This window comes from Bison bison, unplaced genomic scaffold (genome assembly GCF_000754665.1).
Source record: "Bison bison bison isolate TAMUID 2011002044 unplaced genomic scaffold, Bison_UMD1.0 scf7180017864456, whole genome shotgun sequence".
Classification (NCBI taxonomy): Eukaryota; Metazoa; Chordata; class Mammalia; order Artiodactyla; family Bovidae; genus Bison; species Bison bison.
The window spans coordinates 7,880,185-7,902,955 of record NW_011495018.1 but is presented as its reverse complement, the minus strand read 5'-3'; the positions used below and the strand labels follow the sequence as shown (position 1 = coordinate 7,902,955).

General features: G+C 44.5%; 1 protein-coding gene across 1 annotated transcript in view; it reads right to left on the bottom strand.

Moving 5' to 3' along the window:
- CPXM2 (carboxypeptidase X (M14 family), member 2) overlaps window positions 1–22,771 on the bottom strand; it is a 206,882-nt gene that overhangs the window by 70,835 nt on the left and 113,276 nt on the right. The window contains exon 8 of the mRNA XM_010859573.1: window positions 11,434–11,573. Within this exon, the coding sequence (XP_010857875.1) occupies window positions 11,434–11,573 (140 nt within the window). The remainder of the gene's footprint in view (window positions 1–11,433; window positions 11,574–22,771) is intronic.

Here is a 22,771-nt window from a genome sequence, read left to right as displayed (position 1 = left end):
TCCTCCTCTGTCTGCTGGAACCACAGTCACACAATTAAATGGTTCTGCCACATTCTCAGGGCAGACAAATGTTAGACACTGAGAAACCAGCCCATTGATTTATTAGATTTTTTCACTTCAGACTGGTTACCACGGCTATTTGAGAATCCAGACCATTGGAGGAAATGTTATAAACTTAGAAATATTATCTATTTTCCATTACCTCCAGTAAAAATTGTCTACCAGGAAAAGGGGGGAAACGCCACTTTGGGGGCCAAGTCCAATAAATCTGGGTGAAGAGGGAGGTGGTTCCTAGTTAAGCCCCACTGCAGAGAACTGAAAAAAAGAAAGGTATTTAAATTCCCCCAAATTTGAAAGAGACGCTTGAAAGATCGAGAAGAAGGGAACCAAAGGAACAGCTCACAGGAAACCTAAAGAACGCAGAGGGGAGGACTGGCCCCAGTTCTGCTGTGATATCATGAGTGGAGCATGACGGCATGACGCTGCTGGCAGGCACGGTCCACAGCTAGAGGTCCCCACCACGGCCTCACACCAGAGACAGCATGGGGCAGGGGGCAGCCAGGGCATGGGAGGGATCTCGTGGATTCTGCCCCAGTGGATCTATTAGTTTTCTGGACCACTGTCAATTTTCTGCCAACTCGGTGGTGTACACACCACAGATTTATCAGCTTACGGTTCTGGAGGTCAGAAGTCCTGCAACAGCGGTGTTCAGCAGGGCTGCGTTTCTTCTGGAAACTCTAGGAGAGAATGTTTCCCCACCTTTCCCAGCTTCCAGAGGCGCCCACGCTCCCTGCTTGTGGCCCCTTCCTCCGTCTTCCCAGCAAGCAACAGGGGGTCCTGCTCACTCACGCAGCCAGCTCTCTGGTTCTCTCTTCCCCTCATTGCTCCACTTTTAAGGACCCTTAAGTGTCAGCTTCCCTCATAGCTCAGTTGGTAAAGAACCAACCTGCAATTTGCAAGAGACCCCCCAGTTTGATTCCTGGGTTGGGAAGATCTGCTGGAGAAGAGATAGGCTACCCACTCCAGTATTCTTGGGCTTCCCTGGTGGCTCAGCTTGTAAAAAAACTGCCCGCAATGCGGGAGTCCTGGGTTTGATCCCTGAGTTGGGAAGATCCCCTGGAGAAGGGAAAGGCTACCCACTCCAGCATTCTGGCCTGGAGAATTCCATGGGCTGTATAGTCCATAGGGTCTAAAAGGGTTGGACAGGACTGAGCAACTTTCACTTTCATTTTCATGAACACATTGGGCCCACCCAGATAGTCCAGGGTCATCTCTCTATTTAAAGATCTGCTAATTAGTTACCGTGATTCCATCTGCAACCTTGAGTCCCATTTGCTATAAAAACCTAACATAGTCAAGGTTTTGGGGACTCGGTTTTCAACATGAAGGAAGAAGAGATCCCTTCCTCTTTAAAATAAAATAATTTAATCATATTTTATGACTGTGTGTATGTGTTAGTTGCTCAGTCATGTCCAAATCTTTGCGACCATCCATGGATTGTAGCCCGCCAGGCTCCTCTGTCCACGGGATTCTCCAGGCAAGAATAGTGGAGTGGGTGCCATGCCCTCCTCCAGGGGATCTTCCTGACCCAGAGGTCGACCCACTTCTCCCACATTGCAGGCAGAGACGCTTTACCGTCTGAGCCACCGACTGTATTGATAGAAAGATGAATGTATTAACATTACATATTAAAACATTATCTTTGACCTGAAAGTTCATTTACTTTCTCCAGATTATTAAAGAATTTCAACCCTTTGCTGAGTCCCTAAGGGTCACAAGGTCCCAGGCATGGTGCCTGCTGTGTCTGACAGATAGGTCAGCCTTAGGGGCAGCCATTCAATGTCCCTTGATACAGTGCTCAGAGGAAGTACACCCGAGCCACTCACGGGGCTTGAGGCCTGATGAAAAGTGTGATAGCGGAGGAAGGAGGCAGCAGAAGGGACAAGCATTACCACAAGCTCTCCAAGCCTCAGTTTACTCATCCACAAAATGGGGACAAGAAAGGGACCTTGTTCCAGGCAGAGTCACTGAGACACCACGTGAGGTAACACAAACTCAGCTGCCCCAGGCTAGTTGCTTCATTTAAAGGAATTTCCTGCTGACCAAAAGTGTCCAAAAAAATACAGATGAGTCACAAGAAGAATTCCACAAAGTGTCAGACTCTCCTCAGCTGCAATAGGATTGGTTTGGATCCGTAGTCTTTCCTGGTGCCCTTGGGGGCACCGGGTCTCTGGAGGTTCAACCCTGGATGGTTGAGGGGCTGGGGGCTTGGAGACAGGGAGGGGTGCGATGAGGCCGCTTCATAAATTACAGTAGCCATGGTTCCTTGAGCATCTGCTGGGTCCAGAATGTGCCAGGACTTTCCATCTGTGTCTCGCTGAAGACTCAAAATAAGCTCTTCTCACCGACCAGGAAACTTGAGGCTTGGAAGGCTAAGAAGACCACCAGGAACACCCGTACCCATTCAGGTTCCCCGCCCCCCTCCATTAACGTCTCTAAGACCACACAGAGGGAGCAAGGGCCATCGTGGAGAGGAGAGACAGCAAAGGCCTGACTAGAGAGGAGAAAGAGGGATGGGGGGCTGGGGTGGAGGGGAGTGTGTGAGCAGGACCCCCCACCAGAGAAGGGAAGGGATCCTAAGACACTTGTCAGGCACTCACCATGTGCCAAGGATGGTCTTTACAGCCTGATACACATTGAAGTGAAGTGAAAGTCGCTCAGTTGTGTCCGACTCTTTGCAACCCCATGGACTATACAGTCCATGGACTTCTCCAGGCCAGAATACTGGAGTGGGTAGCCATTCCCTTCTCCAGGGGATCCTCCCAACCCAGGGATTGAACCCAGTTCTCCTACATTGCAGGTGGATTCTTTACCAGCTGAGCCACCAGGGAAGCCAGAGAATACTGGAGTGGGTAGCCTATCTGTTTCTCCAGCAGATCAGCCCGACCCAGGAATGCAACCGGGGTCTCCTGCATTGTAGGTTTATTCTTTATGAACTGAACTATGAGGGAAGCCCACATTAACTCATTTAATCCCCACAGCGATCCTATGCGCCAGGCACTATTATCATTTCCATTTTACAGATAAAGAAACTGAAGCACAGAAAGGCTCAGAAACACACTCAAGGCCATGCAGTTGGGAGCCTGGAATCCCAGTCTCACTGGAGAATCTGCACTTTTATCTGCTCGACTACACCAGGTGGCCACGGAGACAGGGACACCAAAGGAATACGACAGCTGCGTCCCCACAGGGTGTGGCTTATTTTCTCCTGGCAGTCTGTTCATTAAAGAGCCCCCCTGTGGTGGGCAGACCCTGGCTTGGGATCAGAGTTGCTGGCCAGCCTCAGAAGAGGAGAGAATCAGGACAAACTGCTCTGAATGATGGAATGAGGCAGCGCATGGCAGGGTGTACCTTCGGGCAGGGGGGACAGCAGGGGCAAAGGCCCTGAGGTAGGAGCATGCTGGCTTATCTGCAGAACAAAGACAAGGCTCCTGGGCTAGAAATGAAGGAGCAAAGGGAAGGAGGTCAAACGGGCAATGGGAGTCAGTCTGCACAGGCCCTGTGGGTGCAGGCCTGTGAGAGCATTATGTGAGCCCAGCTGGGGAGGGTGCTCACTCAAGGGGACCCTGGCCACCAGGAAGAGAGGAGAAAAAAGGTGAGTGCTCCCAGAAACCTCCTAGAGGGATTCCCGGGGAGTGACAGCCAGGGGACAAGAACCTGGAATAAACCACAGTGGAAGCTTCATCTCCAGTGCTGTTTCCTTTTCAGAGATTTTACCTTCTGAACAGATTCCTTAGTCACCTGGCACCCAGGAAACCAAGTATGAGCCATTGAGCCACAAGAGAGAGCTTTACTCGGTTCGAAATAACGCTCCCTGCATTGCGGGAACAAAACACAAGTGGAGATACGATGGCATGCCTGGCCTTCTACTTGAACTTGGAGATGTTGTCATCGAAACCCCTCCATTTTAGCCAAACTCAGCAGTTCAGAAACGGATGGTTTTCAAAGAGGTTAGAGAGGAGTTTGGAAACTTCTGTCTCCCAGCCCCCACAGGCGCCAAACATTTCATTTTGCCAGTGAGGGAGGAGACGCAAAGGGACACGTCCTGAAAACATGCACAGGCTCTCTCCCGAGAAGACGTGCCGTGTGCCGTGCTAAGTTGTGTCCGACCCTCCGCGAAAAGATGAGCACGTGATTCACAAAGCGCAGCGGTGGCCCCATGAGCCCTGCCTCCAGGGGCTCCGCGCTCCCCGCCCAGCCCGGCGCCCCTTCCCTGTGCACCCTGGCGCGCTGCTGCAGGGCTGCGGCCCGACTGCCAAGGCTCAGTCCTCCGGGAGTGGAAAACCAGATGAAGTTGAAGAGACAGGGAGGGGCCGGGTGAATACTTCTCACTGTGGAAACCAGAGGTCCAGCCCCTGGGCAGAGCCCCAGGCCAAGCCAGCTCTTGGGAAGGCTCCATCTCTCTCCCTGGTCTCTGGATGAACGTCCTCCAGCGGCCTCTACACAGGCCTCTGTCCCTCCTCACCTTCATTTTCCTTCCCACACAGACCCCGCTGCCTCCTCAGCTGCCTCTTCATCCCCCCTCCTGATCTAGGGTCCAGCGCGTCTTGGAGATTCTCCCAACACGAACAGCCCTAAGCAGCCAAGCCTGCGACCTCAAGATTCCCAAATGTCTGCCCCTCTCCAGCCCCACTCCCTGACCCCAGTCATCACCTCGACTGCCCCCGTGGAGTCCCCAGATGGTCAGTGTCCTCCCCTTCCAAGTTTCTGTCTTTTCTGAAACCTCATCTCCCCCAGGGGCTCTGTGAACTTGATCTTAACTTCCAGGGAATCAGCCCTCTGGCTTGGACTCCTTCCTGACCAGCCCTGGATCTCAGCCTCACAACCCTTCACTCCTAATGCGCTTCGTCCTACCGGGTCCTGCGACGGCCTAGCCCCAGGGTATCAGTTGCACTGCCACCAACTCCACCACCCTCAAGTGGAGAAAGCATCAGTGGTGCCTAATGCATACGTGTGGGCTCCCCTAATGGCTCAGATGGTAAAGACTCTGTCTGCCATGCAGGAGACCCAGGTTTGATCCCTGGGAAGATCTCCTGGAGAGGGAATGGCTACCCACTCCAGTATTCTTGTCTGGAGAATTCCATGGACAGAGGAGCCTGGCGGGCTACAACTGAGTGACTAACACTGGGGAAATGCATGAATGCGTGCATGCTCAGTCTTGTCCGACTCTTTGCAACCCTATGGGCTGTAGCCCACCAGGCTCCTCTGTCCATGGGATTTCCCAGGCAAGAATATTGGAATGGGTTGCCATTCTCTTCTCCAGGGGATATTCCTGACCCAGGGATCGAACTCACATCTCCTGAGTTTCCTGCATGTGCAGGCAGACTCTTTACCACTGAGCCCATTACAATTCCCTGAGCTTGGGAGGCCAGCCAAGCCCTTTCTCTAATGGGACAGCGAAGCTCCCTGTCCTTACATCTCCAGTCCCTGAATCTGTCTCGCTCACTGTCTGCAGAGGACCCGCCTCCTACTTCATCAAGAATAGAAAACCCTCCAGTGTGAAGGCTCTGAACCCACTTCAGCACTTACTTCCCGACTCCCCAGCTCTGTTCTCTCGGGACAGGTGGACTCCCTCCTTCCAGCTGAGCCTCTGGACCCCCATCAGCCCCACTGCTCACCACCACCCTCACCCCTCGGGGACCCGCTCCATCGGCCACCTGTCCTTCCCAGGACCACGGTGTGTCCAGGAAAAGAGCAGGCAACAGGCCTTTCCTTGACCTTGTCTTCGTCTGGCTTGGGTACCCCATCTGCTCATTTTCTCCACCCTCAGAATTCTCGAAGGGGACGCTCACATTCAGAATATCAGCCAAGATTCTGCACCAACAGACTGAAAGCAAGCTTCTTCGGGCTGCGGCTGTCTTTCCTACCATCTCTGGGTTCTCAGCCATAAGCCATTCATCCTGCTTAATTAGCGGAACTGCTTTTAAAAAATTCAGCCAACCAGACAAACTTTCCCCAGCCCTCACCTTACAAATCCATCAATCAAATGGCTGCTTCTCTTTAAGGACACATTTACAGACTCTCAAGAGAGGATGAGAATTGTCCTGTTTATGAAATAATTAAAGTCTAAACCATTTGGTTGTTTTAAATTGCCTGTATTTCGCCCAAGTCATTAGACGCATCTATTCACCTCAGGCAGAATAATTAACTTTTCAGTCACCATATTGGTTATAACTGCGACACTCACACATCTAATATACTTTCTGAAATCAGCAAAACAAAAATTGGCTTTTTCCAGCATACTAACATTCCACTAAACTGCAATGCAATGGGAAAGAATCATTTATATTGGTGAAAAATGTATATTATTCAGTATCATGGAAACAATTATGTTTTATTACTTTCAAATAGCATGAATTATTTGAAAATTATCAAAACTAGAATCATATAGTTTTTCATCAACTTGGTTATGAGCTAGTCCCAGATCATGGCTAAGCATCACCATCCCCTGCATTGCCCTTCACATCTGAATCACAGGTCTGAGAACAGCGCCCCTCTTCCCATCCTACCAGCGTGGACTGTGCCAATTCTAGTGGATCTGTCAACATATCAGGTTCTTCCAGGCTGAGAGCTCCCTGAAGGCAGGCCACTTCTTGTACAGAGTGTTCAGATCAGAGTGCTCAATAAAGAGATGAGTGAAATCATAAACACATAAAGAGGAGGTCAGGAACAAATAAGATGATGGATGACCATTTTAAAATACCAACCACAAAAGTTTTATGAATGAAAAATATTACAGAGTTCTGATATTAATACTCCAAGTTCCAGGAGTTGGTGATGGACAGGGATGCCTGGCATGCTACAGTCCCTGGGGTCACAAAGAGTCAGACACTACTGAGCAACTGAACTGAACTGATTAATACTCCAAAGTGCTTGTGCATTCTAACAATCAGATAGGTGCTATTTACAAATAACAACATCCGTTTGGCCAACCTGAAGGAGCCATCACCCCATTCTCCTTCCATTTCTAAAACATCACCAACCAAATGCAACACTCTGAATTAGTGGACGTTCTTCCTGTTTAACTGGAAGAAATCAGACTCTAACTCCAACTCTGCCATTGCTTGTTTTGGTCTGAGATCGACATCCGCCTGTTACCCGGCTGGAGTCAGGAAGAAGCAATCGGCACTTGGAGGAGCTGGCAGGATTGTAACCTACAGAGAAGCTCCCTGTGTAGCATGCTTGTTACACAGCGATCCTCGGATGGATACATCCTCCAAGGATGCACCTGTGAGAGGGCGAAGGCAGGGCCTGGCAGGCAACGCTCCCCCCTGCCAGATGCACAGGAAGCAGCTTCACCTCTCTGTATTTTTTCTTTGTTTTTGGTTTACTTATCTGTATTTATTTTTTTCTTTTTGGTTTATTTATTTATTTATAGCTGCCCTGAGTGTTTGTTGCTGCGTCCGGGCTTTCTCTAGCTGCGCCGAGTGGGGGCTGTGCTCCAGGTGAGGTGCGCAGGCTCCTCTCTGCGGTGGTTTACCTCGTTGCAGAGCACCAGCTCTAGGGCGCTCAGGCTTCAGTAGTTGTGGCCATGGGCTTAGCTGCTCCGAGGCATGTGGGATCTTCCGGGACCGGGGACTGAACCCGGATTCCTGCATTGGCAGGCAGATTCTTTACCAGAGGACCACTGGGGAAGTTCTGTCTGTGTTTTCTACATGTTTCCAAAAAAGACTTTATAAGAAGGAAGATCTGTGACTAAAAATAAGCTTGAAAACCACTGTTCTAGATAAACCCAAGGAGGTGCAAAGGAAAGAAAGTCCCATCTATTGAGCACTTATTATGTGCTGGGTAATTTTGAAACATCATTAACATAATTGCATTTAACTTTCACCACATCTTTATGAGCTAGACTGTAGTTAACCCATTTTAAAGAAGAGCATACTGAGGTTCAAAGAAGAAAAATCTCATAACCAGCAAGAGTCAGCCGTGATGTAATCCCAAAGTCATGCTGTTTCCCCTGCTTTCATCTCTAAAAATCCTCATCACCCCTCAACTAGACTTTCCACATCCCCTCCCCTCTCCCCTTACAATTTAAGCCTGCCCTCAGTCATTTTCACTCATAAATTAATTAACACATCAGTATTCGGTGTGAATGGTTCTTTGCTAATTTGTTACTTCCTTACAGTGTTCATTAAGAATCATTCATTGAGCATCTACCAGATGCCTGGTACTAGGCCAGGTCCCAGAGACACAGACTATCAAAGCATTGCCTCTATTGTGTCCATAGACTAGCAGGGAGAAATATGGAAACCAATAAACAAAAATATTAAAAGTCATATGATGACCACAGGGGAACAGCTCAAGGATAGCCTGGGAGAGGGAAAGAAAGATAACTACTGCCTTCTTTACCATGGGTATTTGCTGGTTTATGTTGTCGGCAAGTTTTCTGCTCATAATAGAACACAGCTAATGCTTCCAGCATTACTCATGCCTCTGGGAGAAGGGGCTCAGGTACCAAAATGTACTCTTGACCATTTCCTCCTCACTCCTTAGTGCACAGTCCTATTCCAGGAGGTAAGATAAACTGAAACTCATTGGATTTCTTTTCATTGTCCTTGACTTGAAATACATTTAGACATTAAAAGACTGACTCTTAAAAGCAATTCTATCCCTTGCCCTCCCTCTAGATGTTCCTGTCCCGGGCCAAGTCAAAGAAAGATATTGTTCTACTGTAATTTCTTATTCACTCCAAACCCTCTTGTGTTTCCAGCTGAAATAGAATGTGAGCGGCACTCCTACCCAGCTCTTTCTTTCTGAGCCAATAATAAACCAACTACTGCATCTCTAATGATAGTGATTAGACAGCCTAATAACCAAGCATTAAGGTAAAGCCCTTACTCTCATCCCTACGGATCATCTCAAATCAGTCTTTCTGAGTTTCTATTCTCCCTGAGCAACTTGACTTTGCTTCTTCTAAATTCCTTGCCTTTTAAGAATCTACACAGTGAAAACAATAGTTATGGTAATAAGCCACTGATTGAGCAAAACACACACCGCAGAGCAAACATCAGCACAAATGAACACACACAGAAGTGTTACTGGAAGGTAAAGTGGATAAAATCTGATACGCAAAGTAGCACAAATACATAACCCAACATCATCAAAATGCACAAATTATCCCTGCCCTGGAAATTTATTTGAAGGAAGTAATTCGAAGGAAGAAAAAAAGTATGTAAATGCTCTCCTGAAAATTGATGTGTGATAGCAGAAAATTGAGATGGTGAGTGAGGCAAAGCTGAGTAAATTATAGGCTATTAACAATGATCATTATGAAATCTGAGTCACAGCATGAAAATGTTATGGATACATTTTAAATTAAAAATAATAATCGCATAGGTAATATGATTACAAACATGTAGAAAAATTCTGTTTGCCTAAGGACACTAGAATCACCAGTAATGTTTCTAGACGTTGTTAGTGGTTACAGTCTTGTCTTTACAATAAAAAAAAAGATTCAGACAAAAACAGGATGAGTCATTGCCTGACAACTGTCATCTAATAAGAAAGTCCCGTTTACAGTGACAATGAGAAGCATTTAAATGCCAGGTTCCCTTCTCTTATCCTGGTTTACTTATGAATGTTGACCTTTCTAGGAATTAAAATTAATCTAATCAACCAATGATAGATTTTATATGGCTGTCGGTTTATTTGTTGAGTCCTGTCTGACTCTTTGTGATCCTGTCCATGGGATTTTTCAGGCAAGAATACTAGAGTGGGTTGCCATTTCCTCCTCCAGGGGATCTTCCTGACCCAGGGATTGAACTCACGTCTCCTGTGTCTCCTGCATTGCAGATGGATTTTTTACCCGCTGAGCCATCAGGGAAGCCTGGTTGCCAACCAGTAGTCAGTAAAACCGAAAGGGGTCAAGACATGGGATTTGAGTGTGCAGACTGAGCAGGCAGAGGGTGCCAGGGCAGAACGATGCTTGGCTAACTAGGTGCACAGTTTCCCGATGTCTAAGTGTGGGGTGTTTGTGCTCCTGGCTTCTCAGTATAGAGACAGATGCTAGAGGAACTGAAAATTTCTTATTTAAATTCAGAAAACGCCCAGGGTCCTGCAGCCCCTCCTGACTCTCGCCCAGCCCCCAGTCTCCACACGTTTGCTCTGGACACAACTTGAGCCACAGAACAACCTCACAGATACTGTCCTGCCTCTGTCTCTACCAACAGCCCTGGGATGAAGTTGAAGGGTCTAGAATTTTTTTGTTTACTGTAGCAGAATATACATAACACAAAATGCATCACTTTAACCATTTGGAAGTGTGAAATTCTGTGACACCCTCACCACCATCCATCTCCAGAACTTTTCATCACCCTCAACTCAACTCTGTACCCATTAGGTAATAACGCCATTCCCCTCCCCTCCAGACCCTGGCAGCCACTGTTTCCTCTCCTTTCTGTCTCTATGACTTGACCTGCTCTAGGAACCTCAAGGAAGTGGCATCATGCAGTATTTGTCCTTCTGTGTCTGGCTTATTGCCTTGAGCATAATGTCCTCAAAGTTCATGCATATTCTAGTGTGCGTCAGAAGCCCCTTCCTTTTTAAAGCTGAATAATATCCCATTGTATATATCCACCATGAGACTGGGCTTCCCTGGTGGCTCAGTGGTAAAGAATCTGCCTGTGATGCAGGAGACACAGAAGATGCAGGTTTGATCCCTGGGTTGGGAAGATCCCCGGACGAGGGCATGGCAACCACTCCAATATTCTTGCTGGGAAAATCCCACAGACAGAGGAGCCTGGTGGGCCACAAAGAGTCGGACATGACTGAAGTGATCGACCACAGCACAGAACCATGAGACGAAGCATTGTAAGGGACTACAGCCCACCTCTCTGGGGATTACCATTCTTACTGACCCAGCCCTGATCTCAAGCTCCCTTCTGAGCAATGGGATTCCATCTTATTCTCACTGGTTCATCCTTCAATTCTCCTCCTCCTCTAGAAGTTCTTTATTCGGGAACTTGCCTGTGCTTCCTCTTTCTTCCCAGGATCGAGAAGATTCATTCCTTCCACCACAGGACAGTGGGTGGAGGCAGCTACCGGTTGCTCACTGAACATCTGCTCAGCCCACCTGTCAGGGCACCAGTGACTCACCCCACATCCAGGAAGGCAGCTACTTGCCAAAGAGTACCTTTGCCTCCTCAGTCTAACCTGCGGATCCCTCTCTCTGCTCCTGTGCTGGGGAAGATGTTGACCAAAAGATGCAGCTTCCCAAGGTGTCTACAGCAAGGCCAGCCTCCCGTCTTCCCTGTAACCTTCTTCCCTTCTATTGCCGGTCACCAGATTCTTCTCTGCGACTTCCCTGACTCTGTCTGAACCCTAGAACTTCAGACCCACGGCCCAGAGCCTAAGCACGGGTCCAGCCACACTTACAGCCAGAGTGAGTTCCTCCCTTGAGTGATGACACCTGTGAACTTGGTCAGTCGTCTGGCGTCCACTTCAATCCACTGGTGGAGGTCATTCCTCCCCGCGCACCATGCCCCATCATAAAAATCATTTTCATTAATGCCCGCCTGAAAAGAAAGAGAGGGGTGTTCTTCAATACTACATATAAAACAGACAACCAACGCGGCCCTACTGTGTAGCACAGGGGACGATGCTCAGTACCTCGCAATAATCTATAAGGGAAAAGAGTCTGAAAAAGCTATATCTGAAAGATGGAGCTGAATCACTTTGCTGTACACCTGAAACTAACACAACATTGTCAATCAATATACTTAAAAAATGGAGAGGGACGTGGCAACCCACTCCAGTGTTCTTGCCAGGAGGAATCTCAAGGACAGAAGAGCCTGGCAGGCTACAGTCGTAAACAGACAGACATCGAGTCATAAAGAGTCAGACACGACTGAGTGACTGAACACACACACAGATACTTTTTAAAAAAAGAAGAGGGAGGGCATTCTTCAGAAAGACCCAGAATATACTCAAAGAAAATGTAGACAAGTTTTTTTGTGACATTTCTAGGAAGGTAGGTGGGAGGGATAGAAGAGAATGAGGAAGTAGATAAAGAAAAAAGTCACTGTGCTCTGAACTCTTAATTCCAAATCATAAAAATGAGCTGCTTGTTATTAACAAGTTGGAAATATTTCAATACGATAAGTCCTCCTCTTGCCCAGTGTGAAAAATGAAATTTAATGAGTTCTTCTGTTACTCATTCATCCAATAGACACAGAGCGTCTCCTACATACCAGCCTACACACGCCAGGTGCTGGGAGCACAAAGGTGAATCGTTCCCTCCTGGAACCTCAAGATCCAGGCAGGAAGAAAGACATGAAAATAGATAAGTTAGAACACAATAGGGCAGGTGTTATTTCAGGAATAGGAACAAACTGCTTTGGGAGTGTTCAAGGACAGCACAGTTAACTTGAGCTGGGGAAGATGATGGACAGAAAGCCCCTAGGCAGAGGAGATATTTGAACCGGATGTTAAAGGTTAGGTTTATCTAGTGAAATTTACTTATTAGCATTTAAGCCATTTGATGGGTCTGAATATCAGTTGCTTTTGCCACCAGGGATTCTCCTGATCTGAATTTACAATGTGGATGAATTTCTGTTCTAGAATTTTCCCTATGTTATCCCCATTTGAAGAGACAACTCCCTGATGTTTAAAAAAAAAAAGACAAAGGAGTCAGGGGAAACTTCCTAATTTACTAAGACCCTTTCTGCATTAATCTCATTTTCCAATGCCTATTTCACAAGTACATAATCATATGAGAAAAAGTCTGAATGATACTCAAGAGATGAAAATGACAGGCCAGTCCATCTTCCCTGCCTCTGAGCACTTTTCAACTCAAATTCTGTAAGCCTTATTTTAATGGCCAACAGTGATGTGGAACTCAGACTCCAGCAATAGCAGAGGAACAGCTTGGCAAGGGGTCCTATTGACAGAACTCATCCAGCACTGCACTGGATAACATAAACCTTGTATCAGGACCAACACAGAGTATGCATTCCCAGTCCACTCCTGGAACAATCCTGAAAGAGCTCTGAGAGCAAATGTTGGAACACTAATGTACCATGGTCATCTACTCTCGCCTGGGAAATTCCATGAACAGAGGAGCCTGGCAGGCTATATCCATGGGGTCAAAGAGAGTCAGACACCAGTGAGCAACTGAGCACCAGATGCTCTTTTAAAAGCGCACCCATCTCAAATGAAGGTGAATAAAATGGCTGTTAGTCAACATTCTCCAGAAACCCACGCTCTCAGTTAACCAGCACCTCTGTGTCTGAAGGCACACAGGGTGTCTATAATAAGGACCTAGAGGTGCTGCAAGATTTTGCCTTCCAGAGCCACCAAAGAAAAGCTCAATTTTGCAAGTGTGCATGACTTGTTCTACCTGTGCTTCAGTGAGTTTTGTTAAAGCAATGCCGACTTTTAAATATAATGTCTCATTTCCCAGGACTGCCGGTCATCAGGGAGATCACCAACCCTGTCTGAAGGCTATAATTACACAATTGTTCCCTTTCTTCATCTATGGCACTTATCCCCCCAAAAGAAGAGACCTGCAACCCATTAATGACCTACAGTATCACAATTCATCTTCTTTCAAGAAACCATAATATACACTGAGTTTTTGTTGAGGTTCCTCTCTTCTTGTAAACCACCCATGAGACTGGTGCTTAGAACAGTTTCATTTATTTATTGAAATTAACCTTCACCTTGCCTCTGCTATTTGCCAAGTTGTGGTCCAGGCAGGAGGAATACAAAGGTAGACAACATGGGGTCAGACCTGCCTTCCCAGAACTCAGAACAGGCAGATGGACTAAAGTCCCCTCACGGCATCTTCTGGTGTTAGCATCTCACGATCAACCACTGCACAGTGGGCTGATTAAGAGCTTGTGCTCTGAAGCCCTAGCCGGGTGTGAATCTCAGGTCTGCAACCTTCATACGGTACAAGTTCAGGCAATTTGCCTAAATTGCTCTGTGCCTCGGTTTCCCCATCTGCTCAAGTGAGAGCAATGCTCATTTCTCCCTTAGGATGCTAACTGTGCTTTCAACAGGGGCTGGCACTTGGTTAACATGAATGCCAAAAGAACTGAACACTCAGCTAACACTAGTTATCAGTACATCTGGGCTTCCCTGCTGGCTCAGGGGTAAAGAATCCACCTGCCAAGCAGGAGACACGGTTCGATCCCTGGGTCGGGAAGATCTCATGGAGAAGGAAATGGCGACCCGCTCCAGTCTTCTTGCCAAGATAATTCCACCAACAGAGCAGACTGCCTGGCACGGGCTACAGTCCATGGGGTCTCGAAGAGTCAGACACAATTTAGCGACTAAACAACAACAAATCAGTACATCTAAAACAATGAATATTTGGTAAATCGTGAAAATATGGATGTTTTAAGAATTAGTTCACATTTGGAAAAGTCTAGGGAATTGCAACACTACTCCAGTCAACTGGTGTCATGGTGTTTACAACATCAAATATCCAGGAAAGAATCATAAAATCTGAAAACAGAGGAGGTCCACTGTCTACAGTTCTCAGCAGGAGGCCACGTTGCCTCCCCCACGGGATATCCGGCAATGCTTGCAGCCGTGTTTGGCTGTGACAACGGGGGGCAGCGTGTGCAACTGGCAACGACAGACAGAGGCCAGGAATGCTGGGAAACATTCTACAAGCCGTGGGACAGCCCGGCCACAAAGAGCTGCCCAGCCCCAGACGTGGATCGTGCAGAGCTTAAGCATGCCAGCTCCTGGGCTAAGCACACAAGAAAGAGCTGCCATACAGCTCGAGATGTTTACCCCTCCAAGATCATGAAAGCTTGGAGCAGCTGTCCTCATGCCATTCAACCAAAGCCTGCTGTCTGAGAGCTGACATTTGATTTCCTGTTCCTGGTTTTGCTAGCCTGGATATCCTGCTTCTGCTGCCAATCTCAGCTCTTCCTAAGCACACCAGACAGTCAATTAAGTGTAATAAGGTGTCAGGGGATTGAAGAGCCCTGCACGAAGCTGACCCTTTGGGACATGACAGTCACCTCTGCAAAATCAATTATAAATTGATAAAGCAAGAGTCCAGGAGAATTCAATGCAAGAGGAGGTACCAGTCTCAGAGATGTCACCAAATTACACCAGAGGGCCAAAAATGATATCAGTAACATGTCTGAGAAACCAAGAAACATTCATCCCTTTTTGTTTAATAATGAAGAGAAGTACTTCATCAATTTTGGAGAAATTTAAGTCAGAAATTGTTGAAATGGAAGGTTTGATTCCTTAAACTTTAAGGAAGCTAGTCTTCAAAATACCACTTACATAGAATGACTGTTTATTCTAGAGTACCAAATAAATTAGGAATTAATGTAATTTTCTCAAGGCAATTTTTATATGCATCATTTTTTTCCCTTAAAAATCCCTATCAAGACATCTAATTGATGAAAGATTTTGCTTAAGATAAAAGGGGGAATTATTAATTCCATAACAAAGAGAAAACCTGACACTCTCCATTTAAGATCAATCAAATGGCAATTGTCTGTTTCAAAATGATGGAGTAAATACGTTGGTTTCTCCAGGTTCTTCTCTCACAAGTTCCCCTAAACAAAGAAAACAAGATAAAGAAACACAACTTTGACCACTGATAGAACTAGGAGATGTTTATAAAACTCAGATCACAATATATGAAGATAGAAATGAGATGAAGGGCTCTTGAATAACTCAGTAAGAGAAGAAAGTGCTAACTTCCAAGGGACACACCAATGGGAAGTAAGCCACACAGAATTTAAGAAAGCTCAAAAGCTGGATTCTTAGATATCTTGAAAGGTGAGAGTGAGAGAGGACTAAAAACGGGGAATTGATTCAAAATGTAAATCAAAAAAAATTAGATTCTCACATCTGCCCCACCACCCCAGCCTTCAGCTCAGTTCAGTTGCTCAGTCATGTCCAGCTCTTTGCGACCCCATGGACTGCAGCACGCCAGGCCTCCCTGTCCATCACCAACTCCCGCAGTTTACTCAAACTCATGTCCATTGTGTTGGTGATGCCATACAACCATCAGGGGATCTCATCCCCTGTTCTCCCCTTCTCCTCCCACCTTCAATCTTTCCCAGCATCAGGGTCTTTTCCATTGAGTCAGTTCTTCACATCAAGTGGCCAAAGTATTGGAGTTTCAGCTTCAACATCAGTCCTTCCAACGAACACCCAGGACTGATCTCCTTTAGGATGGACTGGTTGGATCTCCCTGCAGTCCCTGGGACTCTCAAGAGTCTTCTCTAATACCACAGTTCAAAAGCATCAATTCTTCGGCACTCAGCTTTCTTTATAGTCCAACTCTCACATCCATACATGACTACTGGAAAAACTATAGCTTTGACTAGATGGACCTTTGCTGGCAAAGTAATGTCTCTACTTTTTAATATGCTGTTTAGGTTGGTCATAGCTTTTTTTCCAAGGAGCAAGTGTCTTTTAATTTCATGGCTGCAGTCACCATCTGTACTGATTTTGGAGCCCCCAAAATAAAGTCTCTCACTGTTTCATTGTTTCCCCATCTATTTGCCATGAAGTGATGAGACCTGATGCCATGATCTCAGCTTTCTGAATGCTGAATTTTAAGCCAACTTTTTCACTCTCCTCTTTCAATTTCTTCAATTTAAGTCTGAATTTGGCAAGAAGGAGTTCATGATTTGAGCCATAGTCAGCTCCTGGTCTTGTTTTTGCCGACTGTATAGAGCTTCTCCATCTTTGGCTGCAAAGAATATAATCAATCTGATTTCTATATTGACCATCTGGTGATGTCCATGTGTACAGTCTTCTCTTCTGCAAAAACTTGATTGTTTTTTCTCTTAAAAAAAGGCAACCAGAGAGACTAGATTTGAAAACCCTGGACACAGAGGAGGGAAGATATGATAGACAAGTACAGGCAATTCAGTGGAAATCATCAGCATAGTGAAGCGTGAGATGACCCACCTCTGTTTCTCCATGCAATTCTAGAACACAATGCAGCCAAGTGTAGAACAAACAAAAAATAAATAAGCTAAAAATATACTGGAGAACAGGAAAAAACCTCAAAGACACTATAATTATGATCCCTTGAAAGAGAAGATCTTGTTTGCATGAATCAAAAATAGGATAGTCTTAGGGAGGAAATAGTAGTACACAAGAAAGAACTCTTGGAATGTGAAAATTCCAGTAACAATAACCATACCAGAAAAAGAAGAAGGGCAGAGTGTAAAGTCAGAGATTTTTTCTTCCAGAGGAAGAAATTGCAAAAAACTATTATACGAAAATGTCCCAAATCGCTATGGCTTAAGTCTCCAAAGAACTAAGAATATGGGACAATGATTCAAATAAGAACCACACCAAAGGATATCATTGTGAGCTTTAAAATATCAGAAATAAAGAGAAGATTCTAAAAGTTTTCAAAGAGGAAACAATAAAACAGAGAGGGGAAGGGAAAATTGGGAGATTGGGACTGATATATATACACTATATACACTACTGTAATATACATAAAACTGGTAACTAATAAGAACCTACTGTACAGCGCAAGGAACTCTACTCAATACTCTGTAATGACCTTTATGAATCTAAAAAAAAAAGACTGGATATATGTACATGTATAACTGATTCACTTCGATGTACAGTAGAAGCTAACACAACATTGTAAATCAACTGTACTCCAAGAACAATTAATTTTAAAAAATAAAACAAAATAAAAGATTAAGAAGAGTACCAGAATTCTCAATAACAACATCTGAAGCTAAAAGAATGAAGAGATGACTCCAAAATTCTGAAAGCAAAGATTTTCCAACTTGGAATTTTATACATAGACTATTGATCACAAAAAAACGGTGTTCAGATTCACAGATCCCCCCAAAATTTCTCTCGTACCGTTTCCATGAAGCTACTAGAGGATATGCTCCACATAAATGAAGCAGAACACCAAAAAGAGGAAGTCAGATTGAGAAATCAAAGGTTCCAAAACAGGATGATGGTGAAGAAATCCCAAGATACAAGTGATGCAGAAGATCCAGAAACACAGCAGGTCAAAGGGCTCCTGAAAGGATGTCTACAGAAACACAAAAAGCAAAAGTCACACTCAAAATGGCTGAGCAGATCTGACCTAACAGAAAGTTACACTGAAGGCTGTTTTACAGACCCAGACTATTGCCGGGTGTGGGATGGTTTTTTAAAACATGAGCATTTCCAGGAAAACAAAAAGTCGTCAAGAAGTTATATAATGGGAATTAATTCTTGACTTAAAACTACAATAATTCTTGGCTCAGTAGTAAGCAGTATTTATAGTCATAACAATGAAAACCTCCAATGTAGGTTTTTGTCCAAAAGTTGAGATACAATTTTGTTGGAAAGATTAAATAGGGATGATTAGAAATGAGCTGAAATCATCATCTTCCATAATAAAGATTCAAATGATAAAGTCCAAAAATTATAAATCAGTATATATCAATACATGCACATTATTTAGAAATTAAGATTGAAATTCCCAAAGAAACAAGTGAAAAAGTCTGGAAGTAGTTGCCCCGTTCACAGCATTTGATGGGGGTCAGGGAGTAGGGTGGAATGCGGAATGCCTCTACAGGGACCATCGCTTTGTTTTTATTTTTGTCTTTTCCAACTTTATTAGGCTAATCGACAGATATAACTATACATATGTACAACTTGATGATTTGATAGGCATATACATTACAGAAGGATTACCAAGATCAAGATAATTAATACAGCCATCACCTCAAGTGTTAGCTCTTTTGTTTGTGTGTGTGGTGAGAATGCTTAAGATATATTCCTCAACAACTTTCAAGTATTACACAATACTGTATTATCGTTATTATTAACTATAATCACCATGCTATATATTAGATCCTTTGAACTTACTCTTCTTATAACTCAAAGTATATACTGTTTAACCTACATCTCCCCATTTCCTCTCCTGCTCAGCCCCTGGCAACAACCATTCTATTGTTTATCTGATATAATCCTTTAATGTTTTGATTTCTTTAACTACTTGCTTATAAAACTGACTAAAATAAAAGGAAAGGAAAGGAGATGCACAAATATAGATAGATAGATGCACAAATACAGTTCAGCTCAGTAGTGTCCGACTCTTTGCGACCCCATGGACTGTAGCACGCCAGGCTTCCCTGTCCATCACCAACTCTCAAAGCTTGCTCAAATTCATGTCCATCGAGTCGGTGATGCCATCCAACCATCTCATCTTCTGACATCCCCTTCTTCTCCCACCTTCAATCTTTCCCAGCATCAGAGTCTTTTCAAATGAGTCAGTTCCTCATATCAGGGGGCCAAAGTTTTGGAGTTTCAGCTTCAGCATCAGTCCTTCCAATGAATATTCAGGACTGGTTTCCTTTAGGATTGATTGCTTTGATCTCCTTTCAGTCCAAGGGACTCTCAAGAGTCTTCTCCAATACCACAGTTCAAAAGCATTAACTCTTCAGCACTCAGCTTTCTTTACAGTCCAGCTCTCACATCCATACATGACTACTGGAAAAACCATAGCTTTGACTAGATGGACCTTTGTTGGCAAAGTAATGTCTCTGCTTTTTAATATGCTGTCTAGGTGGGTCACAGCTTTTCTTCCAAGGAGCAAGCATCTTTTAATTTCGAAGACGAATATGGACAAATGCACAAATATGATATACAACCTATTTTTTAAACTATTCTTTAATTTTCTAGGTGTCTACATGAGCACCTACTATGTGCTAGGTACTATGCAATTTGCTTTATGGCATATATAGAAAACTGTGAATCTCAAAATCACTCTGCTGTCATGAAACCATTAATCTGCACTGTACATACTTCATGATCATGGGCTGCCTTAGTACAGAAACATCTGGAAGCAAATTAAAAAGTTATATCCAAGTGAGTGTAACAATTTAGCAATTCAGCAATTCCCAGATAATTGACCCAGCTGCCACTTTGTAAACATAACCCAGGGCTATTTGGACTGAAACAGAATAAAGTAATAGTTCTTTTAAAATCTTTAAAAAAAAAATTCTTAGAAACAGAGGCTGAAACTTTATAGTTACCAACAAGTTCCCCTTTTGGAGGCAGCGATTACCTAAAAATGTTAGCTGTGATATCTGATTAATATAGGTAAGTAACTATTCTCCCAAAAGAGGCCATAATGCTCTCTGAATATCCACCTTTGGTAAACCTCTGTGATAAACTTTTGATAGACACATAACACTGCCTGGGTGCCAATCAGCTGATCCTTTCGCAAATATGCAGAGCTTCCTGCCACTTCAGACCTTAATCATCAGTGTTGTTGTTGTTCAGCCACTAAGTCGTGTCTGACTCTTTGCAACCCCATGGACTGCAGTACACCAGGCTTCCCGGTCCTTCATTATCTCCCAGTTTGCTCAAATTCATGTCCATTGAGTGGGTGACGCTATCTAACCATCTCATCCTCTGCTGCCTCCGTCTCCTTTTGCCTTCAATCTTTCCCAGCATCAGAGTCTTTTCCAGTGAGTCAGCTCTTTGCATCAGGTAGCCAAAGTACTGGAGCTTCAGCTTCAGCATCAGTCCTTCCAATGAGTATTCAGGGTTGATTTCCTTTAGGATTGACTAGTTTGATCTCCTTGCAGTCCAAGGGATTCTGAAGAGTCTTCTCCATCACTACAATTTGAAAGCATCAATTCTTCGGCGATAAAGCCTTCTTTATGGTCCAACTCTCACATATGTACATGACTAATGGAAAAACCATAGCTTTGACTATATGGACCTTTGTTGGCAAAGAAATGTCTCTGCTTTTTAGGTTTAGTACTTTGGCCACCTCATGTGAAGAGTTGACTCATTGGAAAAGACCCTGATGCTGGGAGGGATTGGGGGTAGGAGGAGAAGGGGATGACAGAGAATGAGATGGCTGGATGGCATCACTGACTCGATGGACATGAGTTTGGGTAAACTCCGGGAGTTGGTGATGGGCAGGGAGGCCTGGCGTGCTGCGATTCATGGGGTCACAAAGAGTTGGACAAGACTGAGCAACTGAACTGAACTGATCTAGGTTTAGCATAGCTTTCCTTCCAAGAAGTAAGCATCTTTTAATTTCATGGCTGCAGTCACCCTCAGCAGTGATTTTGGAGCCCAAGAAAATAAAATCTGTCTCTTCTTCCAATTTTTCCCCTTCCATTTGCCATGAAGTGATGGGACTGGATGCCACGATCTTAGTTTTTTTAATGTTGAGTTTTAAGCCAACTTTTTCACTCTCTTCTTTCATCTTCTTCAAGAGGCTCTTTAGTTCCTCTTCGATTTCTGCCACTAGAATGGTATCATCTGCATATCTGAAGTTGTTGATATTTCTCCTGACAGTCTTGATTCCAGCTTGTGATTCATCCAGCCCAGCATTTTACATGATGTACTCTGCATAGAAGTTAAATAAGCAGGGTGACAATATACAGCCTCATACTCCTTTTCCAATTTTGCACCAGTCCATTGTTCCACATAAGGTTCTAACTGTGGCTGCTTGACCCACATACAGGCTTCTCAGAAGACAGGTAAGCTGGTCTGGTATTCCCATCTCTTTAAGAATGTTCAACAGTTTTTTGATCCACACAGTCAAAGGCTTTCGCATAGTCAATGAAGCAGAAGCAAATGTTTTTCTGGAATTCCCTTGCTTTCTCTATGGTCCAAAGAATGTTGGCAGTCTGATCTCTAGTCCTCTGCCTTTTCCAAACCCAGCTTGTACTCCTGGAAGTTCTCGGTTCACATATACGAGCTCATCTTCAGGTGTCATGTGTTTTTGCCTTTTCATAATGTTCACGGGGTTCTTAAGGCAAGAACATGGAGTGGTTTGCCATCCCCTCCTTCAGCGGACCACATTTTGTCAGAACTCCTCTCTATGACCTGTCTGTCTTGAGTGGCCCTGGATGTCATGGCTCATATCTTCAGTGAATTATGCAAACCTCTTCGCCACAACAAGTCTGTGATCCATGAAGGGATAATAATCAATAAAGTTGATTAAAATGAAATACTTATTGCTTTTAAATCCATTTTTAAACCCAAAATCCATTTTTTAAAAATGTCTTGCACTAACTAAGGAAAACAATAAATATCTCAAGTTTGAAATGAAAAATGATTGAAACAAAATCTATCAGGGAGTTCCCTGATACAACTAAGAATCCACAAGCCAAAACAAAAGATCCTGCATGCCACAGTGAAGATCAAAGGCCCTACATCTTGTGCAGCCAAATAAATAAAATTTTTTTTTAAATTTTACAAAGTGCACTCATCCAGGTACCCACACCCAGATCTAAATGTAGAACATGACCAGCATCCCCAAAGTTCCCACCGGTGGCCCCACCCAGGCATTATCTTTCCCCTAACATAACCATTGTTCTGACATCCATCTGCCTGGACTGATTTTCCTGTTTTCTTTTTTCTATAAATGGAACTTTCTGTGACAACTCTTTTGTGCCTGGCTCCTTTTGCTCACTGTGGTATCTGTGAGATTCATCCATATTATTACAGGTAGCAGTAACTTATTCCTTTTCACTGCTGTATAGTATTCCACTGTACACATATACAAATGACTTATCCATCATACTGTCTGATGGACATGGGGATTACTACCATATTGGGAGTATCATGAATAACAATGCTATGAACCTATCTGTACATGTTTTTTGTACATATATGAATGCATTTCTTTTAGGCGTAAGAAAGAATTTGTTAGATTAACAGGTACAAGAATGTTGAGTTCAGTAGATACTGCCAAACAGGTTCCAAAGGTTGTGCTATTTCATGATCC